The 26,237-nt window shown below is 41.4% G+C and overlaps 1 protein-coding gene across 1 annotated transcript in view; it reads left to right on the top strand.

Annotated features, from left to right (window-relative positions):
- Positions 1-26,237, top strand: part of LOC119018331 (protein kinase C-binding protein NELL1-like) — a 257,120-nt gene that overhangs the window by 75,927 nt on the left and 154,956 nt on the right. Inside the window, exons 5-10 of the mRNA XM_037095898.1 lie at positions 3,017-3,113; positions 9,549-9,621; positions 10,209-10,291; positions 18,886-19,020; positions 20,730-20,832; positions 22,383-22,456. Of these exons, the coding sequence (XP_036951793.1) occupies positions 3,017-3,113; positions 9,549-9,621; positions 10,209-10,291; positions 18,886-19,020; positions 20,730-20,832; positions 22,383-22,456 (565 nt within the window). The remainder of the gene's footprint in view (positions 1-3,016; positions 3,114-9,548; positions 9,622-10,208; positions 10,292-18,885; positions 19,021-20,729; positions 20,833-22,382; positions 22,457-26,237) is intronic.

The raw sequence follows: 26,237 nt of genomic DNA, 5'->3' as shown, positions 1-26,237 counted from the left end.
TTACTGCCATTGAGCTGCTGAAGAGAGGGGAAGATGCGGAGAGAAAAGAGAGAATGGTTGGGGGGGGGGATGTTACAAAATAAGGTGACAGCTCACCCAGCAGGTGGGAAATCAGACAGCTACAGCATGAGCAGCATAGAAGGACTGCAGCACTAACACGCCATTTTGTGTTTTTGTCTATCCACGTCTGTTCTGTTTTCTAATTACAGTGAAGACAAAACCCCTCCTGGAAAATCAAAATCAGCACTGACAAGCACAAAATGTGCACTCATAACACCATATTTACATTTGTTTTAGATGAGCAAACCATTATTTATAAAGTTCAAATGAAAGGAAGAAACGCGGGAAATAACGTGTGCATATAAATGACAGAGTAATGCAGGACATTGAACTTTGTACTTATTTATCGGACACATAAAAGTGACCCTGACTGTGACTCAAGCATTTATTAAGATGACAAATTCTGCTGCTGTTTGATTGTCTCCCTGGAAGAAAATAGCTTTTTTTTATGCCGCTGAAGGATGTTTAAATTTTGATATTTAAATTTTCCAAATTGCACATCATTTAGAAGTCATAGTGCTCTTGGTTTGACAGCAGTAACTTGATATATTTGTCACAACCAAATGCCATAGTTGTGAGAAGAGGCTGATGATCTTCACAGTGAATATCTCATTTGATCGTAATGGTACACAAAACCAAATAGCATACAGATTGTACACACTTAAAGTAAGTGCATCAAATAGATTTTTTGGTCAGCTTGCTGTGGTAACTCACAGTTCACATGCAGCAGAAACATGTGGGCATTAAAAGGGGTCCAGATGGAGCCTGTATTCACGCTGCCTGTCAAATCTAATGTAATATTAAGAGTTACTGTAGTCATGAGTTAATCCCTTATCTCTTGAGAAAAACATTCTACCTCCACTTTGTTCTTGGCAGCCAGTTTGTGTGCACGCACCGTGGATTTACAGGGGAGTTGGTGAGAGCCATGTGTGCGAAAAGCAAAAGCTTACGAAATCTTTGAAAGCTGCCGAGCTTTGGGGATTAGCAGCACTAGCTATCTTTTCACATTACAGGGCGTCATTTCACTCAGTGTTAATAAGAAAAATACTGCTTAATGGAGCTGCAGGTATGAGCTGAGGGTGTGGATGCGATTTGTATGTGCAGGAGACTGGTATGATCATATATAAAGACCACTCTGCTGCCCATCTGCTGACAATATGGGCTAACTTTCTGTATTTTAGTCTGTTTTGGAAACAACCTCTGCCGCAAGTAAGACGAAATTTTCTTTTGCACGATGATCTATTTCTTCTTCACACTAATGACTTCTAATATTAGAAGCCACCCCTTCCAGTTTGTCCCATGGGACCTTCAGAATAAATGTGTAGTTGTGCTGTATTTAATGGCGAGGGACCAATTTTAATTTTAATCCTGTTTGAACTGTGCCATGAATTACAAATATGCTGTCTTGTCTATTTAAAAGATAATTTTGCAAGCCAAACAATTTTACATTTTGTTCCAAAGTAGGTATTGTAAACTACATTGTCTGGCCCAATATATGTCATCAACACCAACATGCCCATCATCTTGGCAAAGAAAAGACTCAAAACATTTCTGGTGATATTGACAGTGTAGTTTCGTTATGGGTATTGGTCTGTTGGCTTTCTCCTAAAATATTTTTTCAAAGTCTCGTAATTTTAACAATTTTTCTTTTAACAGACTTTCTGGAGTTTGAAAGCCGTTTCAAATTACAGGTTGTAATTCATGACTTGATTTAAACAGGTTCAAACTTCATTAGTTGTCTCAAGCCATTCAGTACCATTTTTTCTAAGATTATGTCCCACAGTCTAGTCTAGTCTAGTAATCGGAAGGTCGCTGGTTCGAATCCTGGCTCCCCCTAGCTGCATGTTGAAGTGTCCCAGAGCTAGATATTAAACCCCTAACTGCTCCTGATGAGCAGTTGGCACCTTGCATGGCAGCCTCTGCCATCAGTGTACAAATGTGTGTGTGAACAGGTGAATCTGACAAGTGTTGTAAAGCACTTTGAGCGGTCAGTAGACCTGAAAAGTCTGTTAACCATTTACTATATGGTTACAGTATGGGACGTGCCTTCTCCTCTCTATGAAGTACAGTAAAGCCGAACATGATGCTGCAATTCCTCTGTCATAGATCAAAACCTGTAATGCCCTGTCAACAGTGTTTTCAAAAGTGACCAAACATCATATTTGAGTAAAAGGGATAGTTAGTAAAGTGTTAGTAAAGTGTTGTGTTCAAATTTTACATTTATTTTGTGTTACTTTGGCTCTGATGGAGCATGTGTTCTGCAAAGTGACTAGTAACTTGAGTTACTAAATTACTGTAGTGGAGTGCCAGTACAATATTTGTTTCTAAAATGCCGTGGAGTGGAAGAGTAAAGCAGCAGAAAATAGAAAATGGAATAGATGTACTTAGTTACATTCCATCGCTGCCTTTCAATGAAGCTGACACAGAGTAAAGGATAGAAGTGAGCATGCTACTCTGAGTGCGTCTCTCTCCGCACGGGCTCAAAGTGTGAGGAGGAGAAAGCCTGATAAATTGTTCTCTGACATCCTCACAGAGGCCCGTCGGAGCTCGTTGGTGTCGTTAAGCCCACCTCAGTGCAGGGGGAAAAAAAATTGGTGCTGAATGATGCCGAGGATGTTTGCCTTGATAATGCCAGAGCCTGTTTGTGTTTGTGTCAGGAGTCGGGCGGTTAATCCAGCCTACATCCCAGGTCCGGATATCAATACTGTGTTAGAGAGCTGTGGTGTGAGACTGGCTGTCATGCTTGAGGAGAGCAGCCGCAGCACCACACGTCTCATGAAGGGAGCGGGAAGAGAGGGAGGGAGGGAGCGGACATGCACATGGTCTGCTGGATTTACTCTGGTATTCGGCTGTACTGGATCAGTGTTTCCTGCCAGGCCTGGGCAAGAAAGGGAAAGGTGTTTGTGTGTGTGTCGTTATCATAACCAAACATTCTCTTCTGATTTGTCGTCGGCAGGATTTATGAGCGGGTGATAGACCCCCCACAGATGGAGCTCACCCCAGGCAGTGGAGTGTGGCTCGGCCAGCACAGCCACAAACATGGCCTGTTCAAGGTAAGACTCCACAGATGATGCATACACACACACACACACACACACACACACACGCTGCCTGCACATACCTGAATGTACTTCGCATTCAGGAGCAACTGCTATAATTGGCCACATTTTCAGTAGGCTGTGTGGGGGACGAGAGTCAAGTAGGAGACAAGAGGAGCACAGATGAGCGGCAGAAAAGCTCAGCGTATGCTTTGAAATGCTGATTCCCAAGTCCATTACAATGCTGTTGATTTTTAATCACTGTTCATTTTCTTAGCTGCCTGCGTGTGCTCACAGCAGGTAGAGGATATGACAGAGCATCGCCAAGACATGCACACCTTCTTGATATTCCCTCCTCTCCTGCCCACCCGCCGTTCAATCAATGGCCCTTTTATTTTTCTTCTATGTAACATATTGATTGCCAGCAGTCTCGACTGTTGTGTAAATTATTTCTCTCACCCTTACTTTCACACTGCCGCTGCTGCACACCAGCCAACTGTTCCTCCTCCCTCTACCTCCTCCTCCTCATCCTCTTCCTCCTTCATCTCCACTTCGATCATGACTTCAAGAAGCGCTTTCTTCTGCAGGAAAGCGCTGGTCTTGAAAGACGTAGCTCCATCATCCAGTTCCCTACCCGCAGTCAGCTCAGTGAGTCTGTCTACCCTCCATGTGCAGGGAGCACTCAGAAGTGTTTGTCAGCAGCAGAGACAGATGGTGTGGAAGCTCGCAGGCCCGTGTGAAGTGACAGAGGGAATGAGGAGATTCTCCCTTCAGGTTTACAGCAGGACGAGTTGGCACGTCGGCTGACAGGTGCACTTGTAACACCTTGAATCAAGGACCTGTTGCTCGGTGTTATCAGAGGGGCATTTAGAACAAGAACAACATCATTATCTCCATTTACTCATGCATATTTATTAGATGATTGTATTAGTTTCCACATGATTATTAGCTTTGCATTTTGATCCAGGTATTACTACAGAATGAGAAAACGCGATTCACAGCAACAGATATAAACCACTATCCGTGGAAGTCTCTGTTCACTGTGCAGTTCCTCCATTGGTTAGATTAATTTAATGTATACCCAAAAAAATCCAAGAATGGAGAACTTGTGCTTGCAGAGATCTGAAATAAAAATGATTAGGTCTCAGGCTTTGAAGGATATCTTACAAATAATGACACAAATTGGGTTTCCTTATTAGTCAAAAACTGACTCTTTGGGATTGTACGATGGGTCGGCCGCCGTACCAAAGTGTAATTATCTGATGAGTTGGGAATGAGACTCAAAATCACCTTTTTCTTACAAATAGCACCTTGAAGCCAAAACATGATCTTCTGCCAAACCGGATCAAGTGTCTCTGGTGTGGAACCCTAACCTGACAAGTGCAGTGTTGTTACTTAAACACAAAAATGGACAAATCAGCTGAAAGAAATGTAAAGTTAACTTATGTTGCCAACATTAATACTGGTGATTCGGCTGACACAACACACATACAAATAGAGAAACAGACTGAGAGAAAAAATCTTGTCCATCTTTCCATTGCGACTACTTTGCTTTTCCATTCACACTTTCTCACCTGCTCCCTACAATAACCTGCTAAAGACAAAGAGGACAAACAGAGCCTGTGTCTCCTCGTGACTAAAGCTGAGATGGTTGAAGAGCTTATTGGGAAACAGGAGAAAAGAAAAAGAAGCAAGAGGCAAAAGAAAACTGAAAAATAGGCAAGCGCTATAGAAGTAACACTGCAGATGGAGATAAGCGGTGAAATAAAGCAGCAGCTGTATTCTATCCAATTCAGGACTCAGGAGTGGAATAATGATAAGATGAGCTAACTAGGCCTTTAAATAAAACATATTGAGCCCCTCGCAGTGGCTTGAGACGCTCCTTGTCCTCGTGCCGCCTCCTCTCAGGAGCCTCTCCATCTGAAGGAGCAACTGTTATAAATTATCTTTATCTGGAATCCATTGTGCCAAGGATGCTGACTCCTCAGGGACACTGTTGGCTCGTTTGGAACTGGTGCTTTTGTGAAACGCTCTGTGTTTCATGCAGCACAGCGGTAATGAATCTACTGCCGACAATGATGGAAAGCCCGAGCGCGTTACATAAGGCAGCATGATATAGGAAATGTCAACCTGGATGTGAGGGATTCAGAGCTTAGATCTAACGCTCGGTCTGACTTATGCCTCTTCTGTTTCCTGGATGTTTAAATTAGGTTGTTTATGCCTCGTCCGTGTCTTCCTTCTTTTATTTCAATTGTGTATAATGTATCATCATCCACGGCATAATTTTCTCCTCCGTGTCTGATGTGCTCATTCTGTTCAGCTCCACATAAGTGTTAATACAGTACAGCTTGGAGTGAATTAAGCCTATTTCAGAATAAGCATCATTCATTATCCTTCAAAAGTAAAACCACTTAGTACAAAGGTTATATCCTTGTCATGTTGCCTATTATACCGATATGTACCTAAGAGTTATTGTGTGCATTCTGGAGCTCATATGCAAAATCTCAACTGTCATTGACTCTCATCTGAAATTAAAAAAAAAGGGTGCAAAAAATAGAAGAAGACTAAAAGAACAAACAATGTTCTCTTTGTCTTCTTCTCTGCAGTGTGACGAACCAATCGCAGCTTTTTTGACACCCTTCTACAATCCGTCACCAGCACAGAGGATTCGAAACATTGTGCATTGAGTGGAATTGGTGTCTTAAATGATAACTTCGCCCAAAAATCACAGTTCAGTGATCATCTTCTCACCCTAATGTGGAAGGAAAGTCGGATGAGGTTACGTGGTGGCAGCGTGTCGGTATTCTAAACAACTGAAGCTGATGGGGACTTGTTTTAAAATGTACAAAATCTACTGCAGAAAATGGCTTGATATAGCTCCTCCGGCATAGTCCAGAAGCTAGTTTCCAGAAGCCCCGAGACTACAGATCTATTCAAAAAGATGCTGTTCACTCCCTTTATTTAGGATAAACTTTCACTGTGGCTGCTAAGCTAAAAGCATTATCACGCAGCCCGTCTGAAGTGGGAACACAAGCTCGACTTCATGTCAACGGTGTAAATAAATCAAGTTCTTCTGGAGATTGTGATGAGTCCAGAAAAGCCAGAGCCATGTTGTATTTTATAAAAAAGAAAAAAAAAAGTCCCCATCTATTTTAGTATTTTAGGTGAATGCAACACTATTATACTGTGAAGCTCCTAAAATCTCCCAAAACCAACTTTCCACCAGCATGAGTGAGAGTAGATAAAGAGTGATCTTTCATTTTTGGGTGAACTTTTCCTTTAGATGTTTAAAAAGATCATCATTGTCATCCCCCTTTTCTCTCTCTCTATTCACTCGCCTTATGTCCCTCCCCCACATACATTAAATTAGTGCTTGTTGACGCTGCTTTAGTCCTGACAGATGAACAGAGGGTGAGTGCTTTGTTCTCAGATCCAGCTACAAAAAGGATAGGTCATGTTGTGCATGATCAATTTGAGAGAAAAGGGGGTAAAAAGAAAAAAAAAAAAGAATAACAAGATGAATCTTCACCTATAATAATAAACCTCTGTCAATGTTGCCTGAGGGTGAAGTGTTGTCCAAACATGCCCGGGCTATTATTGCTATAATAAACAAGCTGACTGGAAATTATGACTGCAAAAGGGAACAGACAAGCTAAGTGAAGGTAATTTTATCAGCAATAACCATGAGTGAACTTGTGATTGTTTGGGGACACAAAGAGACAAATGGTGCATAAACTATAAGCACACACTTTCACACACTTGCACACACACACTTACTCTACCTGTGAGGATCCTCAATGAATATATTCATTCCCTTTTCACAGCATGAGTCATAACTAAACCTTCAAATAGCTCAAAGTCGTATTACTTTGAGGAACTTCCTTTACTTTTTTTCTTTTTTTAACCCTTGCAAATGCAAATGCATTAAAAAACATATTGACATGCATATTGACATATTTAGCTCAGTTGGTAGAGCAGGTGTCCTGTGTACAGAGGCTTTGTCCTCGCTGCAGTGGCCCTGGGTTCGAGTCCTGGCCTGGGGCCCTTTGCTGCCTGTGACCCCCCCCCCTCTCTCATCCTGTTTCCTGTCATCTCCTCAGCTATAGTATCAAGAAAGCAATATAAAGGCACAAAAAAGTTTGAAAAACATATTGCTTTGTATTTGTTTTCATTATTTTGTCTCTGTTCTCCAGCACACTGACTCTGAAACAATAATGTTTGAGTGTTGTCTTTCAGCCTTACGTTAAATATGTTCACGTCCAGACTGTAGTCTGTATGTACAGGCTCTCAACAGAATGCTAGGTATGTGTCTGAAAGAAGCACACGATCAATTGGACTCAGGTCATGTGACTGACTTGGCAGTCGAAAAACAATTAATTGTTTGGCCATTAAAAACTCCCTGGTTGCCTTTTCTGTATCTTATCTGTATTTAATCAGACACAGTGTGGGTATAAACACCCTAGGGCTTGATTAATTAACTTTTTGGCCAATTAGGCAGAAGAACTTGACACATACCCCACTGAGTTTATCACCTTCTGAAACTGCTCTGGTAAAAGTCATATAAACAATCGCCTATTTCGACAATACATCTCAGAGACAAGGAACAGCAACATTTATTTAAAGTCACTCTTCATTATTTCACATCCAAGGCGCTGCTGCACAGCGACAAAATAATAGTGGAGGCTCTAACTGTACACTGTATATGTCTTGGAATGCAGCTGTGTAATTGGACTTGTCTATTATTTTTTTTAGACAGATCTCCCATAGGCTTTGGCAGACGGATGAAACAAATATGTGCACATTTCTGTGTGTGTGGGAGAGCGAGAGAGAGAGAGAGAGAGAGAGAGAGAGAGAGAGAGAGAGAGAGAGAGGTTTCATGACTTCAGTTTGAATTACCTACTGATCATTGACATTGATGCGTGGTCAGGACCCCTATATTACACCACTGGGACAGACATCTGTGATCTACACCTTCATTCTCATTCTGAGTGACACTGACAATCTCTCCTTCAGTTTCCACTGCTCACACAGCCTCTCTCTCTCTCTAACCTCTGTGTGTGTGTGTGTGTGTGTGTGTGGGTGTGTGTGTGTGTGAGTGTGTGTGTGCACGTGTGTGTGAGCGTGAGCGTGTGTATGCATGTGTGAGTGCGTTTGTTCTCAATCTGTGCTGCAAGCCTGTTCGCCTCAAGGTTCTCTCTCTCCATGTCTCCGTGTGAAATGGAGGCGGGTGTTGCTTGCATCGAGGCTGGCCAAATGCACTGTAAATGGATCTCACATACACATAAAGCGGAGACGAGTTGATGCCAACTGTGCTGGAGGTGGTGAATTCTAATGTCCTTCCAGCGTGTTTTCAGCAAGCACTTCGAAGGAATGGCGAAATTATATTACCCCCGTGTGTGCGTGGGCACCCCAGTGTTTTAGAAGTTTGGTTTTTCATTAGAGAGGACGGCTTTTTTCCCCCAGAGATTGTTGTCTGTGGTCATCATGAGGCCTCTATTTACCAGCCCTGCGCCCCTGGAGATAGCCTGTCGCTCAGAGTGATTGAGGAATGGTCTGTTAAAAGAGAGGGAGCTCCATCCGATTTAGGCCATTTACTTCTGCCTATCAGTGAAGTTCATTTGCATTAGGTCAGTGACAAATGGAGGCTTTATACACAGAATGGTAATGGGTTTATTTTGAAAATGTTGGGGGGTAAGCACTTTAGTACTCCACTGTCTAAGAGAGAAGCCTGAGGTGATTCTAATTTACAAAGCTGATTTATCATCAATTGATATTGTTCATCAGCTAATATGGAGTTTTCTAGAATTCAAGATTTCCATGGAATTTGGCCATATTTAAAGTTTGATTCAGACTAACAATACAAACCACTGTTTGTATATATATATATATATATATATATATATATATATATATATATATATATATATATATATATATATATATATATATATATAAAGCTCAACTCTTCCATCTTTTAATGGTATGTAACCATTAGCCTAGCAGAGGGTTTTGGATTAGGTTTTGCTGTGTTTGTCTTTGACATATCTAAGAATAAATTGGAGGAAATTAAATTTAGTTTCTGCTGTTCACACCATAACAGCCAACCAAAAAAAAAAAAAAAAACGATAATTCCCCATAATTGCTTTAGATGTGTCACAGTAACATTTGCACCGTAGAGCATTTCAAGGATAAATACAAACCACTGTTTGTCTGATGTCCCAGTAGGAACAGAGGCTGTGATGCACAACATTAATGAGTCAAAGTACAAAATCGTCGAAGTGGTCCTTGAATCATGTTTTGCATTGCTGTTTAAAAAAGGGCCCTTACTCTTTGTTGGTCATGTTCTTTGGACATTATACGTGAAGAGATTTTCTATGATTTCGCCAATGAATGATTATATATCATTGTCTCTTTCTGTCCTTTCCCTGCACCTCTCCCTTTGTGTCACAGGGCGTTATCCAGGATGTGAAGCTGATTTTCGCTCCCAATGGCTACATTACACAGTGTCCTAACCTTAACCGCAGTAAGTATCATGATGGTCATACACTGTTCCTTACATGCTCCAAGAGAATAGAAGGAGTACGGTCCATTACTGTCATTATAAAATTGGGCTGAAACGAGCTTTATATCAGTTGATGGTGACCTCTCCTCGCTGATCGTGAAGAAATCCTCCCTCCCTCCCTCCCTCCCTCGTTTTTTTTTTCTCCCTCTACTCCAGTCATCGTCATTTTGCTATGATTCAGATGCAGCGCAGCCTCCTCTCTCCCTGCCTTGTTTCTCCATCTGTTTACTGTCAAACAGATTAAGATACAAGGCCACTGCTGTGTTACTGCCTCTGCTACTGATCAATATGGCATGTAATCACACCTTGTTGCTTTATTATTGACACTAACACGAGCCACGAGCCTAAGACAAAGAGCAAACAGATGTGTGAGGCTACCCTTTTGTTTGTAGCTGGCGACGTGTGCCCTGTCCGAATATCAGGCTGATGAATCTTTTGTTTTTTTGGGGTTTTTTTTTGGCTTTTTTGTCTCTCTTTTCTAAACATTTCCCTCTTGTGCTTTTTCTTCTTTTCTTCCCTGTTTTGGTCCTTGCTTTTCCTCCGTTGAGCCTGTCCAACCTGCAGCGATTTCCTGAGCCTGGTGCAAGGCATCATGGACCTTCAGGAGCTACTTGCCAAGATGACCCTGAAGGTAAGAACAAGGAACACACACAGAGTACTAGCACAACCCGCTCCTGCAAAAGTGTCATGAATGTTTAGGAGACTGCACAAATAAAAGAAAAAACACTGATTATGCAAAATGTTGGCAACCGCAAAAGAGTGTTACATAAAGGTATCCAGTCAAAAGATCCACTAATACCTTTCCCAGCGGTAGCCTGACAAGGAAAAAAATAAATAAATGAAAATGAATAAATAACTTCCCTCTCCACTACAGCCGGAGACAGCAGAATCCTTTGATTTCGTTGCTGCCTTCATTGCAGCTTATTGTTCCATCTCCTCTGAAGTCAGTATCTCATTTTTGTTTAATTTCAACAAGACGGTGCCCAAAAAAGATACAAGTTATTGTTGGGAAACAAGAAACAAAATGAACACGCACCTTAATCTGTCTTCACCAAATATGATTGGTCTGTCAGTTATTATTGTGAGCGCGGACTGAAGTGGTTTGAGAAGACTCTCCAAAACAACAGAAAAGATTTTAATGTGCATGCAAGTGGGAACAGCAAACAGCCAATTACCTTGTCCCTGAAGGTTCCATATTATTTTGTAGAAGATTTATTTATTTTTTTTTGCTCAAGATTAGACATTTTTGACTTAGAACAGTTGCATTATAGGAATAGACGGAAATGTGAACACGATAAGGGTCGGGGTAAATAAATTCATTGTCTCTTGAAAGATGATTAATTAATGCCTAGATGATCATGTATTTGAATTAAAATTCTCAACATCGTGAACAACTGTGACATTTTTGTCATAACACTGAGCTGCGTGTTCGTCAAGACTGAACAAATTGGATGGCGTAATAGACGCAAACATGCACATTATGGCGCGTTTACGTTCTAAGCGAGTGTGTTTCTGCTTATTTTGATTATGCATCATTACATAATTACTGTAAATCACATATAGAAACACAACAAAATGATGCACTGAGTTGCATCAATAATGGTTTTAGAATTGCATCGCAACCCTCTGAATCAGAATTGTGAGGCGCCTATAGTTCCTTGAAAATGTAAAGCACTTGATTTTTCGAGTAAAAGAGCTGACAGTAAAGAAGAGTAAATGTCGACAAAAAGAAACTCAACTCAACTCAAGGTATGTTTACCCGCTCCCCCTGCAGCTTTTGAGTAGACTCCATGGAGACTGAGTTTGCTCACTTTCTGTGGAACTGAAACTAGACAGACCTTGAGTTGTTTTGTCAAAATAAGGGCGACCACAGCAGCTAAATGTAGCCTGGAAAGAAAGAACATTCCCCGCTATTGTTACACATGTGTCACTGCCTATATTGGATTATACTGACATTGTTTGTCAGAATACCTTCTTCAAACCCTCACTGTCATACAAGTGCTGTAGAATTTTCTGAAGGTGTCCCTACCCACCTCATCACTGCTAAACGTACGAAACACTGAACTAGTTGGTGATGTTACCATTGGCTCCAGTTTATCATCAAGTGTATCTTTTTTAATTTCTCCTCTTATTTCAAACAGTATCTAACACCATACCTGCTCTCTTACGCATTCTTTGTTTTGTTCCTAAAAAAAAACACAGACTTTTTCAGACGTGTTGAACGTGTTGACAGTTGAGTCATTATGCCTCTATATGGACCGTGAAACAGTTCCTGACCTCATGACTGTGTCCTATCCTATATCAGACTTTATATCATGTCGCATTTTATAAATCCTAACTAGAGCTTTAAACTTGAATGAGTACTCAGAATCTGTGTAACAAATCAAAGTATCCATGACAGCGGCTGTCTCACTTCTCTTGTCACTGGCTAGCTTGCATTACTGGACAAAAGACAGGAGCTCACAGGCGTCTGTGCAGGAAAAGATATACAGTATACCCATTATTACATGGTGCAGGAAATGTAAAGCTAACAGGCTATAACTGCAATAGGCTTACGTTATAGCAGTTATGGTGTGGAGTAGTCACAATGTGTCAGTGCTGATATTGTTTCCAATCAACGCAGTGGTCCTGCCATTTTTGGCAGATATTTTGAATTTAGGACTCGTCCTCCAAATTCAGTGTCCCCAGATTAGGAAATCCCTCAATTTTGAGGTTAATTAGGCCAAGAGATAAATTCCAATCCTAGGATTAGACAGGATAATTTAGAAAATGCCAAACTGTCATCCAAACATGAGATAAGATCGATTTCAGACTTAACTTAGCATTTCTGTAGTACTGTGTATAGTGTTTCAGTAATTAGATCCCAGTCTTCAGCTCTCTCTCTCTCTCTCTCTCTCCCTCTCTCTCTCTCTCTCTCTCTCTCTCTCTCTCTCCTGCCTTGGAATCCATGGGGGGGGGGGGGGAAGAAGCTTAAACCACTTATAAGACTAAACATCTGCATAACTATGTGTGTAGGTGTGTGTGATTGAGTGTGTGCGTGTCTGATTGAGTGTGTGCTTCTGCGCGCATGAGTGAGCGCTATCAGATGGGAGTGAATGGCGCAAGGACACCTCAGCGGGCAGACGAGCTATGGAATAATTTTCAGAGTAAATAAGGGTGAAATGAAGAACATTACCCCACCGCTGTGTCAACGCCTCTTTCACATGAACACACCTCGACCTACTGCCACCTGACCTTATTGCTCATACGAGTCGCGGCAGGGAGGATGCAGTCAGCCCCAGTGCTAAATTGCTTCGGTGGAGAAAAGGGGAATTCAACGTGAAGTGAATAATTGCTGGGTGATGTGAAAGCGAGGTGACGCTCTGCTGTGAATGAGATGGACATGGCCTCATTTGTAAAAAACTGGATGTGTATGTGAGACGAGTACATGTTATCCCAACATACTTAAGTGCTGGAAGTGCAACATGGTGTGTTCATACAAAAGCACATCCAATATTAGTTTCCTGTTTAAATAAAGGGCAGTTCAAAGCGTTTTTAAAATTACATTGGTAGTTGGTGTCATGATGGGTGGAGGCATTATGTTTTCAGACCGTCCGTCCTTACATACGTATGTTTGTCTCAAGAAAGTCTTGAGGGAACTTCTTTAAATCTGGTAGAGAAGTTCACTTCGACTCACTTAAGATGGCCTGATGGAATTGGAATTCAACTCAAGAATGTATATAGGAGTTATGGCAATGTTTTAAAAAAGATATGTAATAGGATAAAACGATAATGTTGTGACATTTCTATATCTGAAAGGTCAGAGGTTCAAAGCACTGTAGCATTACATTTTGCTTACATTTTCTGCCCAATATTCAGCACCGTAGCTCAGGAACAGCAACTTCACTGGTGCACGGGGGCAGTAATTCTAGTCTGACACTAATTCAGAGAAGAAAAAGGCCAAATTAAAGCTGTTGATGGCAAGATCTCAAAGTCTAAAGATAGAACTGTCAGGGAAAGATTGTGGACCCAGAAGCAGTCTCACGAGTAGTGAGGATATTTAATAACAATTCAAATAACACAGGCAGTTCAGGCTAGGCACAGGCCACAGAGGGAAAAAGTCAAACAAGAAAGTCCAAAAAATCCAGGCAAAAGTACAGACAGGACTCAAGCAAAAATCCGGTGTCAAAAAGTCAGGCAAAAGGGGTCAATAAACAGACAGGCGGTGTACACAGGCAGGAAGGAAGACCATAGACAGCAGTACAATGTGCTTGGCTAGACTCACATGCTTGAACAGAAACAGGGTTGGCAACGGATTGGCAGACGGAGCAATGGTATTCAAAATCATCAGGCAAAAATCACAGTCAAAAAACAAGCGTAGGTCATTCAGAAGGTAGAAAAATCCATGCAACAGTGATATGTGAACAAGACTCCCAGAAACAGACACGATAATCTGGTGAGGACTGTCAGTTCTGGTGTGGTTTTAAAGCCAAGGCTGACCAGGCGAGTAGAATCAGGTGTTGGGCAGCAGGCCCTCGTGACTGGATGCCTCACTTGTCAGTCAACCAGGAGGCAGGGCAGATCACGCAGACCAGCCAGGTCACCGACTAAGGAGGGCTGGTACTAGGCCGGAACGTGACAAAAACCCTCACTGTCTGCATGGTTTGAATATTCTTTATAGAATTATTTATTATGGCTTGTGTCCTAACTTTCTTCACTCTATAGTGTATCTTACAATGGTTGAATTTTAAGTTTTAAAAATAAACTCCTAGATAGTGTAGGGCTTTTCATGACAGCTGTTTTTGAGTCAATGGAAAACCTGGCAATATTGTCGTAACAAGGAGGCAGACTTTAATTGAGGCATTGATGTACACTTTGCTTTGGATAATCATCTGAATTAATGATTCAGGACTTGTTAAATATTCTCCTCCATCACTGCTGCAGTGGGCTCCCTTGTGTGTAAGCCCTGAAAGCAGTTTGAGTCGATCCGTTGTTCTCAGCGATAACAGAGGAATTGAGCTCCTTGTGTCAGCTGTGTAAATGTTTGTTAGTACGGCAGGAAAGCATTTTTTTTCCACCAAGTTGTAGCTCCTTATGCACTTATAGTAGCTATGAGCCTAATTTCTGTGCTTAAACATACATTTAGATTTCTTCATGTCATTGTTACCCCTTACCCCTTTCCGTGGGGTTGCGGGGTTTTGCTGCTGGAGCCAATCCCAGCTTTGTCTCAGGGCGAGGGCAGGGTGCTCCCTGGACAAGGGGTTCAGTATCTCGCTCAAGGACACTTCGACATGCAGCTCAGGAGCCTGGATTTGAACCAGCGACCTTCCGATCAGTAGTCAACCTGCTCTACCCACTGAGCTACAGACGCCCTTGCATTTCGATGATTTATGGAAAAAACTTTTTGGATGGTTTTGGATAGACAGGCTTATGCTCAATTATTTTGCAAGTTAAATAACAGTAGATTAATGGGCAAGATCAGTTAATTTTCAAAATCCCACATTTTAATGCAGATTTTTTTTTTTTTCTTTTTGTGTCTTCTTCGTGGAATGCATATTACAATATTTAGGCTAACTTTCTGAAGGCTAAAATTTCCCTATGTGCTGTTATTTCTCTATTCAATGTTACATATCATTGCTGTTTCAAAATGCACGGATCTATTAAGCCGTAACCCTTACCATCAGGTTTTGGAGCCTCTGTGCCTTTAATTCGTCACGGCAAAGATATGATAATTACTTCCCATCTGGATCCCAGATCTGGATTAGAAACACAATCTAATTAATTGCTTGTTGGCCCAAAACTGATTAGACCTCAGCATTTCACGGAAATTCAGTCATACATGTTTGACATGTCCCTCAGACATGAGGGCACACCAAAAGGATTAGGGATAATAGATGCGCCCTCTCCTTCACCCTCCTTCGCTTAGACTCTGTCTGTAGTTGCAGTCTTATTATTTTGCTCATGCCTACCTGCCTCATGTATCAACCATAGGAGATACATGCCTATTAGCCTCTGACTCCTTTGTGCCGTATCTCAGTGCCATTTGATGCTCAGGTTGTACAGGAAAGGTATTCCTCGGTGGTGCCTCAAGGCAGCTTCCCGGCCTTTGAAATTGCATTTCAAACATTTTGTTTAGGCTTTGACAGGACACATCTTTATCACGCACGGCTCACACAGCTCTCCTGCAGCCAGCTGGGACTCCTCTAAATGAGGAAAAAAAAAAAAACAGCCTCAGTGACATCTAGCATTTTTCTTTTTTCCTGAGAAGCCTCTATCTCTTCAGAGTGAGTTCTCTCTCTCTGACACATGGCCTGGGCAGGTCTCAGAGCAGCAGAGGGGGCGGACGCACAGCGGCAGTACGACAGAGCAGCAGAGCGGCAGAGCAGCAGCCTTGAGTGTCTTAAGTGGATCTACAATTTCTGTGTTGACCTACGGCAGTTAGATCAATTGCACCCTTTTTGAATCCTCCCACCTTTTCCATCTTTCAAATAGGACTCGGATTGTTTATAAGATATTTGGAGCAGACTCTGTTTTAATAGATGTGAATTCATAACACATAAATAGTGTAACCAGCGTATGGTGTATACTCTATATGCTTATTTTGAGTGATGTCATGGAAACAAACTAACCAATCACATTTTGTGACAGTCGACCCGCGAAGAAATCGACAGTTTCAATTGGATCAAGAGACTACCAACTTATTTTCTTTATTAAAACATCGACGTGAACCCTGTCTGCGCTTGGCTGGACAACTCATTACTCCCAACAAAGTCCTGTGATTGATGTCAAAACATTACAAAAGGATTCATTTAATGCAGCAAAATATAACTTCCCGGAGAGATGCTTGATTTTCAAATCTCATCCCCCGATCATAATCATCATCATAAAATACAATAAGAGCCCCACATCACAGTGTTCGCTGTCGAAAGCCCATCAGAGGAGCATCGCCCATATGTCTTCCCGCAATTACATTTAATTTAATGTTTGCACTTTCGGTTTCATGGCTGATTCTTTGATCCTTAAAAATTCAAAAAACATCATAAAACTTGATTGGGATGACTTCTTCCCTCGATTTTCTCCAGTGACTGACTCATTTATTTTGCTCCTTTTAGAAGCCAGATATCACGGCCATTTTAAAGTCTTTAAACTCACCTCAATTTCCAGGTCAGTCTGTCATCAGGGTCACATTAATCATGTTAAACATACACTGCCCAGCCAAAAAATAAAAAGTCACACACTCTAAAATTTTGCTGGGACCGCCTTTAGCTTTGATTATGGCATGCATTCCCTGTGGCATCACTTTGATAAGCTTATGCAATGTCACAACATTAATTTTCCGTCCAGGGCTGCATGCATTTTTCACTGGGATCCTGTATTAATGATGGAAGAGTCAAGCTGCTGCGCAAAGTCTTCTCCAGCACATCCCAAAGATTCTCAGCGGGGGTTAAGGTCTGGACTCTGTGGTGGCCAATCCATGTGTGAAAATGATGTCTCACGCTCCCTGAACCACTCTTTCACAGTTTGAGCCTGATGAATCGTGGCATTGTCATCTTGGAATATATCCGTGCCATCAGGGAAGAATAAATCCATTGATGGACCAGCCTGGTTATTCGGTATATTCAGGAAGTCAGCTGACCTCATTTTTTGGTCACATAATGTTGCTGAACCAAGACCTGACCAACTGAAGCAACCCCAGATCATAACACTGCCCCCACAGACATGTGTGGTAGACACTAGGCATGATGGGTGCATCACTTCATCCTCTTCTCTTCTTACATCACTTTGGAACAGGGTTCATCTGGACACATCAGAACACATGACCTTTTCCCACTGAGCTCAATCTTTATGCGCTCCAGCAAACTGAAGCCTTTGTCCCCCGATTAGCCTCACTGATAAGTGGTTTCTTAAGGTTATACAGCTGTTTAGTCCCAGTGCCTTGAGTTATCTTCGCATTGTGCATTTGGAAATGCCCTTACGTTCACTATTACACATAGCTGTGGGTTCTACTGTTGATTTCTTTCCAATTTAATTTAACCAAACTTTTAAGTGATAGCTGATCAAGATCAATTTTTTTTAAATAAAATGTAATAACAATCTCCTTAATGTTTTTCTTTCCTTGACCCTTCTGAAGCAGAGTAAGATCTTTTCCAGATCACAGGATATGTCTTCCGACATGGTTGTTTAAAAAATGAGAAGCTACTCACTGCATCAGTTAAGGTTAAATAACTTGTTGCCGGCTGAGACATATTACTCACTGCAGTAATTATCCAATGGGATCCTACCTGCTTGCTCAGTTAAATCCAGATGGTGTAGTTAAAGGTTTACAATTTTTCTTTGTTTTGGGGGATGTTTTTTCAACAGAAAAGAATAACATTAGTAATGACACCTGAAATAAGTTTCAAATCAACAAAATGAGGGATAAAGTCGCAAAATTTGCACATATTTACAAATGTTAACCAACAATATATTTCATTTGTTTTTCCTACAAAATCACTTTATATCGCAACACAGTATTCATATATTGCAACAGCATGATTAGCATTTGTATGATGACGTGTTCAGTAGTGACACTTACCACCAGCCAATACGTACTGTCAACATTTAACTGAACCCCTAACCTTCGTTTAGTGCTCCTTTTGCTTAAACCACACACAGCAGTCATGACCGCAAATCAAAATCAAATGATATGGAAAAATCTTTTCTGTGGAAGCTATGGCAATAATGATCATACTGTTTCCTGCAAAACACTTTCTGTAAAGAATGAGTATGTAAACATGATTTCGAAGAGGCACGGTTGATTTTTAGCTCATTCTGGCTGATGCATCCCACCCTCTGTCCCCTCTGTGTGACACTGCCGCTCAACACTCCTGTCAGTCAAAGCTGCATCAGTTCTGTGGAGAGACAACCGTGGAGAGTGTTGAGCATGAAATAAGCTGGAGAAAAAGGGATGATCAGTGTGAAGGAATAAAAGTGGGATGAGGCAGGATCGGTGCTGTCAGTCCTGTATGTCATTTCTCAGTAGATTATAGCCTGAGGTCTGGAGCATGAGCTGAATGATGATCGCTTATTATTCTATGTGCCCTTCTAATGAGTGGCTCCCATCGGAGCAGCTCTCTGTGAAAACCGACTGGGGCATGCCAGAGGGCGAGGGGGGTGGGGGATGAGGGGTAACCCTGTGTGCACGCTCAGAGTTTTGATTTAGTTTTTTTTTTTTTTTTTGACTCCGGTGTTTCTGTGCTCATGCAGTTGAACTATGCAGAGTCCAGGCTGACCCAGCTGGAGGGCTGTCACTGCGAGAGGACCTGCAGCGCCAACGGTCTGGTCTACAGGGATAAGGAGCTGTGGGTGGAGCCCGAGAACTGCAGGAACTGTGCATGTAAAGTGAGTGTCACCTTCGTACTCAAAAATCATAGAATGACGGATTTCAGTATCACGATATTTAAAAAAAAAAAAAAAAATGTCTGTCAAATCGAGTGCTTTTTATCCGTGAAGTATCACTTTCTACATCCAAGTGAAAAAAAACACCACTGCAAGGGGATTCTTTGAGTTTATTTTCAACGATCAGTTTTATGTTAAGAAATCTGTTGGAAAAATGTTTGTCAATATCAAGAGGGAAAACAACTGAAGTGTGCATCATTTCCAAAACACTGTCTGTGAAACTGTTGACAGCACACTATAAATTGCAAACTAGGGCAAATAATACTCATTATTTTATGAATTTATGATCCCTGGGGGTTTATATTTGTAAAACTGTTGAGGGAAGTGATTTTAAAATCTGTGATGTCATCACAATGTAATGTCTAAGGGCAGAGCAGGAACTGGCAGGCGAGGCCAGTGTAGAAACACTCCTGCAGATGCTCAGTGTGTTGCACAGCCAGGAAGAAAACGTGGAAGCTAATTAACTTTTTTAGTATATACACCAAGTGAGCAATTTCTCACTGGTGGTGAAATCATCAACACTTTACCTTTGGACCGAGCTCCCTGTCCGGGCAGAGTCAGCTAATGACCGTTGCTGCAAAGTTACCTGAGCTAACAAGCCAGTGGCAGCTGCAGTGCTCGGCAGTTAGCCGTGACTCCGGTGATATGCTGCCCCCTATTTGTTTGGTGCTTGAATTCAACAGGTGGCTAAATCTTGTATATTGCACCTTTAACCTATAGTTTTCACTGAGTGAAACATTCACCGAGTGATGGGAAGTCAGTACAACCTTTACTCCCTTTCCTCTCAACACTTTGCTTCTTTAACTCGCCTTCCCATCAGACCTCCCTATTAACCAGCCCCTGCAATCGTCTCTCCCTGCCTCCTGCCTGCCCCCTAATAAGCACCCCCCTAATAAGCCTCGCTGTCAGTGCTCATACAGAGGGCCCAGACTTTGAAATTTGTTGAATCAGGCCATCCTGGGCCCTGGGGAATTAGACTTGCTGCATCATTGCACATCAAGCACAGGGTGGAGTTTAGCCGTTCTGATTTTCTCCCGTGGACATGCCATTAACTGATAACCGCGGCGTCCTGGGGGAACCATTTCCGATGACTCATGAAATGAAGAGGCGCTTGTAGAGAGAGATATCAGCCTCAAAAATGAAGGCAGTCCTTCAGGGCCTGAATAACTACCTGCTATCAGCAGGCTGCTATATTTCAGTATCTGCAATCCAGCTCTCGATGATGATTCTCTTATCTGATTGTGTGACATTATAATTCCTTTTCTGATTTCTTATGCGTAAATATGATAGCTTTCAGTGTCAGATTGCTTTCCTGAAGGTTGAATTTTTAACCACTCAGGGTCGAGCTGCACTGCTAGCTGAGTTGGATGGAAGCATAAAACACACTGCAGGCATTAAATGTTAAGTGTTGGTGTGCAGGGGGTGTGTCTTTTTTCCAGATCAAGATATACAATTCCACGAATGCTTGTGCAGAAGTAAACTGAGCCAAGAGGTTGGAGTTCAGTGTGGGATTTGTGTCTGTGGCACAGGCAAAAGCTGCATTCTCCCAGCGATCATTTGATTTTTTTTTCCTTCTGATGGTTGCATGTTTTCGGTTTTTGGTTTAAACAAATGAATGAAATACAGACAATGTTTTAACAATTTTCTTACAGAATGGTGTGGTGGAGTGCCGCAGGATTTTCTGTCCACCAGCAAACTGCTCCGAAGACTCGCTGCCGGTGCACGTTGACGGGACCTGCTGCAAGAAATGCAGACGTAAGTATCAGCGGCAGATTGAATTATCACAGCCGAACCCGTGAAACTCCTCGCTGCTCATCTGCAGAAATCTATCTACACAAATAATCTCAAGTCAAGTGAACTGTTGACAAGGCTGCTTTTGTAGACGAGCAGTATAAATACTTGATGATGATATAAATTTGTAAAAACAAAACAAAACAAATTAATAATTTTCATTTTGTTCAGTCTACAACATGGCCTTGTGCTTTGGTTTATATTTTTTTCTACAAACCAAATCCAGCAACTTATACTGGCACTGTACATTCTTGCAAACTACAGATGTTGAAACTTTACATTACTTTATGTTTAAGTTTGGTTTTCAGTTTTATGCTGTGGCTATTTCGTGTTTATGGTCTGGTTATCGTTAGACCCTCCCCTCCTGACATTAAAGTCATCTCGTATACATGTAATCTGAACGTGACACTACAGATTTTGCAGAAATAGTGATATGATACATTATATGTATATATATATGTACACATTTAAAGTGTCCCTGGTTTGCAGAAGCAAACAATCCCAACATTTTATTCTGGCAAATGGGCTTCAAGTGGAAATTCTTCATTGTGCTACATTAAAACCTTTCGGCAGCAGTCTAACAGTGACAAGCCGCTTTCTGTTTTTTTTTTTTTTTGTCATTATATACACAACCACAAAAGTTAGCTTGTCAGGAAAACATAAACATTGGTTGTTTTACATATTTACCAATGCTATTGTTTTTGTGGAGCCTGTACTTGTCGAATATTTCATGCTTTTATGGCACTATTACTACCAGAAACACAAATGCTGTTGTTTGTGGCTGATGTTCTGCTGGCACAATGGAACCAGAGCAAACGATCTGTGAGAGCAAAGATCACAGTCGCCTGGTTTTCATGGAAGCTGAAATGGAGGCACTATTTTTAGTGTAAAGCACACGGGGGTCTGGTAACTGTTCACAAACCCATGGACAACCGTGCCCATCGCACTGTGCTGCAAAAACACCAAATCCCTTAAGGATAGTTCATCTTTGAATAATTCCAGCCCTCGTCTGCCTCCTTCCATCCCTGTGCTCGCTCCATCTTCCTCCTCTTCCTCCCCTGTGAACATCAGAGGTCTGGCACAGATGAGCGAGGGAGCTGTGCTCCGGAGCTGCGACTGAGCACTCCACAGTCCTGCACCCTGGAGAGGAGAAAAGCAGGACTTCATATCATATGCTTCATTTTCTATTTCTGCTATCGCCAGAGGAATATGCAGAAGGGTCTCCTCTGTTGTATTCTTAATGCGCTGTTACACTTCCTCTCCGTTTTTGCACATGAGCCAAGAACAACTTTGTTTCCAGCGGAATCAAGTATGCCAAACTTCAAACTGGAAACTTTTTTTTTTCCTTTTTGTCTCACAGGCAATCTCAAAAACATTTTTTGACTGTTGTTAAAAACAGCACATGAACTGATATTAGCTGAGGAATTATGCCACCTGGCACTTTGTAGTAACTGTTCGTAATAAGCATATTTGAGTGTTATTGAAGCTGTTACGTTCTATTATTCTTCCCACAGCAAAATGTAACTACATGGGTCAGACCTTTTCTGAAGGCCAGCACTTTTTATCCCGGAGCTGCAGGGAATGCAAGGTAATGATTATTCTTATTTTGCACTGTAATTTTGCCAGCATTTTGCCCGTATTCTGCAATAAGGTCACCATACAGCACTTCTCTTTCAGGATAAATGTGGAATGATCATGTGTGGTCAATTGCTCGGTGTGTTATTCAATTAGCCAGCAGGCCTAATTAGTTTTCCTTCCCTCCCCCAATCTGTTCAATCTGCCTTTTTTTTCCTCTCTCTAATGGCAAGATAGCCAGGTAATTAGAATAACGTATGAACACAGCAACACAAAACCCCGATTTGAATTGGAGCTTCATCACTGTGTGGATTTTAATTAAAGTCATTATTCCAGTTCAACATAGAACAGAGGTGAGCTTTCTCTATTGAGAAGCCATTTATCTTTAAAGACACTATTTTAAGGAGAAAATGAGCGTTTTGTGCATGTAATTGCTCACAAAGAGCCACACAGTGGATTCCTTGACTCATTATTAGCCCCCAGACACCTCGAAACATTATTATATTGTTTGTAGGCTTCATTTCAAGCAATTACAGCCATCCTTTATTCCTGGCACATGGCCAATTTGTAGACATATTATTTTTAGAAGGGGCCCAAAAAATGTTTGATTTCGAGGAAGTCAGGGTTCTCCAGTGACAGCATTCATCTGACACTGTCACAGCCAATAAATCTCAGCATTATGTTTTACTATGTGAGCTTGACTCTGTTTATTTTATTTATTAATTAAATAAATATTCAATTAAATTCATTTTCTTTGGTGTTTCTGCATGTTAGATTTAGAGGGATGTAACCTTCCCCCCCTCCGGAGCGTCACTCTGCCCTCTCACCATCACAGCGGGCGAGGTGGGAAGTGGATACATGAATTGGGAATGAGCGAGCGGAGCGAGAGAGAGACAGGGGGCCACATCATGCTATTTTTGGAGGATGTGCGAAATGAAAAAAAAAAAAGATTATTCTGGTCCACAGATCAAACCACCGGGGTTAATTTGAAGGGCCCACATTTGTAATTGGTGGTGTTCCATCTCTGTGGATAAATACGCTCGGCAATTCAAAATCATTTTCACCATAAATATATGCATCAAGTTTAAGGGATTTGAGGGAGGTGGACAGGCACCAATAAAACATTTTTTTTTTCTATTTTACAGCCTGTGTCTTATTTTGATTCTTTCTTTCTATTTTCTTTCTTGTTTTGATCATTAGTTCTGTTGTTTTATGATGACATGTATCCAAATTTTGTAGAGATACTGGGATGCGGCTACTCTTCTTGACAGGTTCAGAGCATCTTAAGTTCAGCCGTCTTGCATGACAAAGGCAGACCCACTTCATAACCAGCCACCACCTAACATCTGTATCCTTGCACACTACTTCCCTAATTGGCACCGATAATTGCCGTGTGCTGTGAAATAGACCAGTATGACCATCATTCTGAAGGATGCTCCTGCTTCTGTTCTACTTATTAATCCCTTTTTCACTGTCGCTACACATCCAAAAAATAAACCAAACCCATAAAACCGACATAACTAGGATAGGGATGTAATGAACGTGAGACCAATGTAGATTCAAAACTGTATTTTCTTTTATTATCAGGCCTTTTTGAGGCTCTTACACTCACCTGATAGCTTATTCTGCAGCCTGCATTAACAGGCTGATTTTCTCTCAAATAGCAGCAGTTTTTGTGGATGGCTGCAGGGCAAATTGCAGCTTGCTTAGCGAAGATGGGACACTCGCTGTTTTCTTAAAGGTGTTTTTCTCCAGCATGGACATGGCTGGTGATATGTGAAAAAAATAATGTGAGCAACATGCATGTACCAAACACAGCTGGTGGTTTCAGTTTCAGATGCTGGTAAAGTTGTAGATCACCACAGATCTGACCAGTTGATTTCCCCACCACCGTAGCTTTTTCGGGACTCCGTATAATCGGAGTCACTGAAAAGCTGCAGTGGATCTGAGATGGGTAGGAAATGAACTGGGAGGCCTGTTTTTTCCCCCGTTGTTGTCAGTTACGTGTTTTCAAAGAAAACATTACTGTGGGCAAAAATACTGAAAAAGTGCTTCTCAAAGGTGAAGTTGGGCTGTTTTTTGTTTATTTTATTTTTACTTACTCTGTGATTATTAATTGCATTTTTTTTTTTGGACTGTTTTTGGAAACAAAACAGGCAATTTGAATACCTCACCTTGAGCTACGGTGGGAATTTTTTAAGTATTTTACATCCCCGAAGTGGCCAGGGGATGAGGGGAGTAACAAATAGAATGAATAACCAGGGTAAAACAAGAGGAAAGCAGTGTAGCAGCAAAAGTTAATCGTGTGTCAACAGAAAAACAAACTTCTTCAAAAGGGTCGTAGGTCAGTCTGCCTTCAACAGCCGAAAAAACAGCCGAAGTCACAAAACATTCGAGGAGACACTCAAACGCCTGCCATTCAGGAAGTAACACACACGCTTTTCTGACATTTTATAGATGAGATTAAAGCTGAAATAAATCAATCAAACAAACAAGTCAAAGCTTTATCGATGACAAAACATTCCAAAGCATTCTCATTGAAACCACTGCTAGTGTAAAGGATTGTAATTAGTGCAGCTTGAATTGATTCATTCAACACATGTGATGACATTTTTTCATGGATTAAGGAGAAGGTGACGCCACTGATAAAAGACTCACGGCGGGGGAAAAAGCATCTGTACTGTTAAAGATGATGCGAGTGAATAGTTAATGTGGCTCCTGGAGAATCACGACATTGAAGGAGAAATCTTAGGAATTTTGAGTCGATATTTAAGACCTTGAGGGGCATCGAGGGGACAACCAGAGCGCTGACAAACCAGCCAGGCTGCTGCTGCTGCTTTTTGTCTGCTATTTGTTCTGAGGGCCCACGGGAGAGATGACACAGAACTCTATCTAACTTTGTTTCTCTTCCTTGGTGTCTGTATTTTACTGCTATCTGTATTCATGCCCTCCTCGTGAACGCGAGCAGTATGTAAAGCCTTTACTTTCCGACCCGATGTTATTATGACAGCCCCATTCAGTCACGAGTATCTCTAAATAACCTGTTTTTTTTGGTTTTTTTACATCTGAAAACATCCTTTCAAACTGCCGCTGCGGTTTAACACATTTCAAAAGCGGTGTCATTCTCGCCTTTTGTGATCTGCAAATGTTCAGACTGGTAAAGTATAGCTCTACAAGCAGGCCTTTGTGTGAAGCCAGACAACTTTGAAAACATGTATTATACCAGAAAAAAAAATAAAAAAAAATAGCAAGATTATGTTTGGGTTAATTTGCATGGTTGTAAAACAATACGGGTCTGACATTTTAAACATTTTCTTAATGCAGTTAAAGCTTTAAATTGATTGACTGATTTATCTCAAACAATGAAGAGCCCGCTTCTGGAGGCCATTATCAGGCCGTTATTTGAGCAAATCTCGCCAAAACGCTCAATACAACTGACACTGAATGTAACTGAAAAAAACAAACCAAAGTAAGCCAATTTTAAAACATGACTTTTTTAGGCCACTGATGTATGTCTGCTTTCAGTAAAACCTAATTGAATTGTTGTTATGTCATTTTTACTGGTTTCTTACAGGTTCCCACCGTCCACTGTATTTTAGGCTCTGTCTGTCAGTCACACATTAAGGTGCTGATTCCCAGGTCTGAACTTGATGACAAGATAAGAGGGTACAGTGGTGCTTAACTATAGTCAGCTGATACACCCTGCCGCCACTTCATTCACATCATTTTACTGGCGAAAGCAATGGTTAGTGCTTTCAAAACATTTTCCTAATAAGGAACTGCAGGGATAAAAC

This window comes from Acanthopagrus latus, chromosome 4, assembly GCF_904848185.1.
Source record: "Acanthopagrus latus isolate v.2019 chromosome 4, fAcaLat1.1, whole genome shotgun sequence".
In the NCBI taxonomy this organism is placed as follows: Eukaryota; Metazoa; Chordata; class Actinopteri; order Spariformes; family Sparidae; genus Acanthopagrus; species Acanthopagrus latus.
Note: the sequence above shows the minus strand (reverse complement) of the source record. Positions and strands in the feature narration are given on the sequence as shown.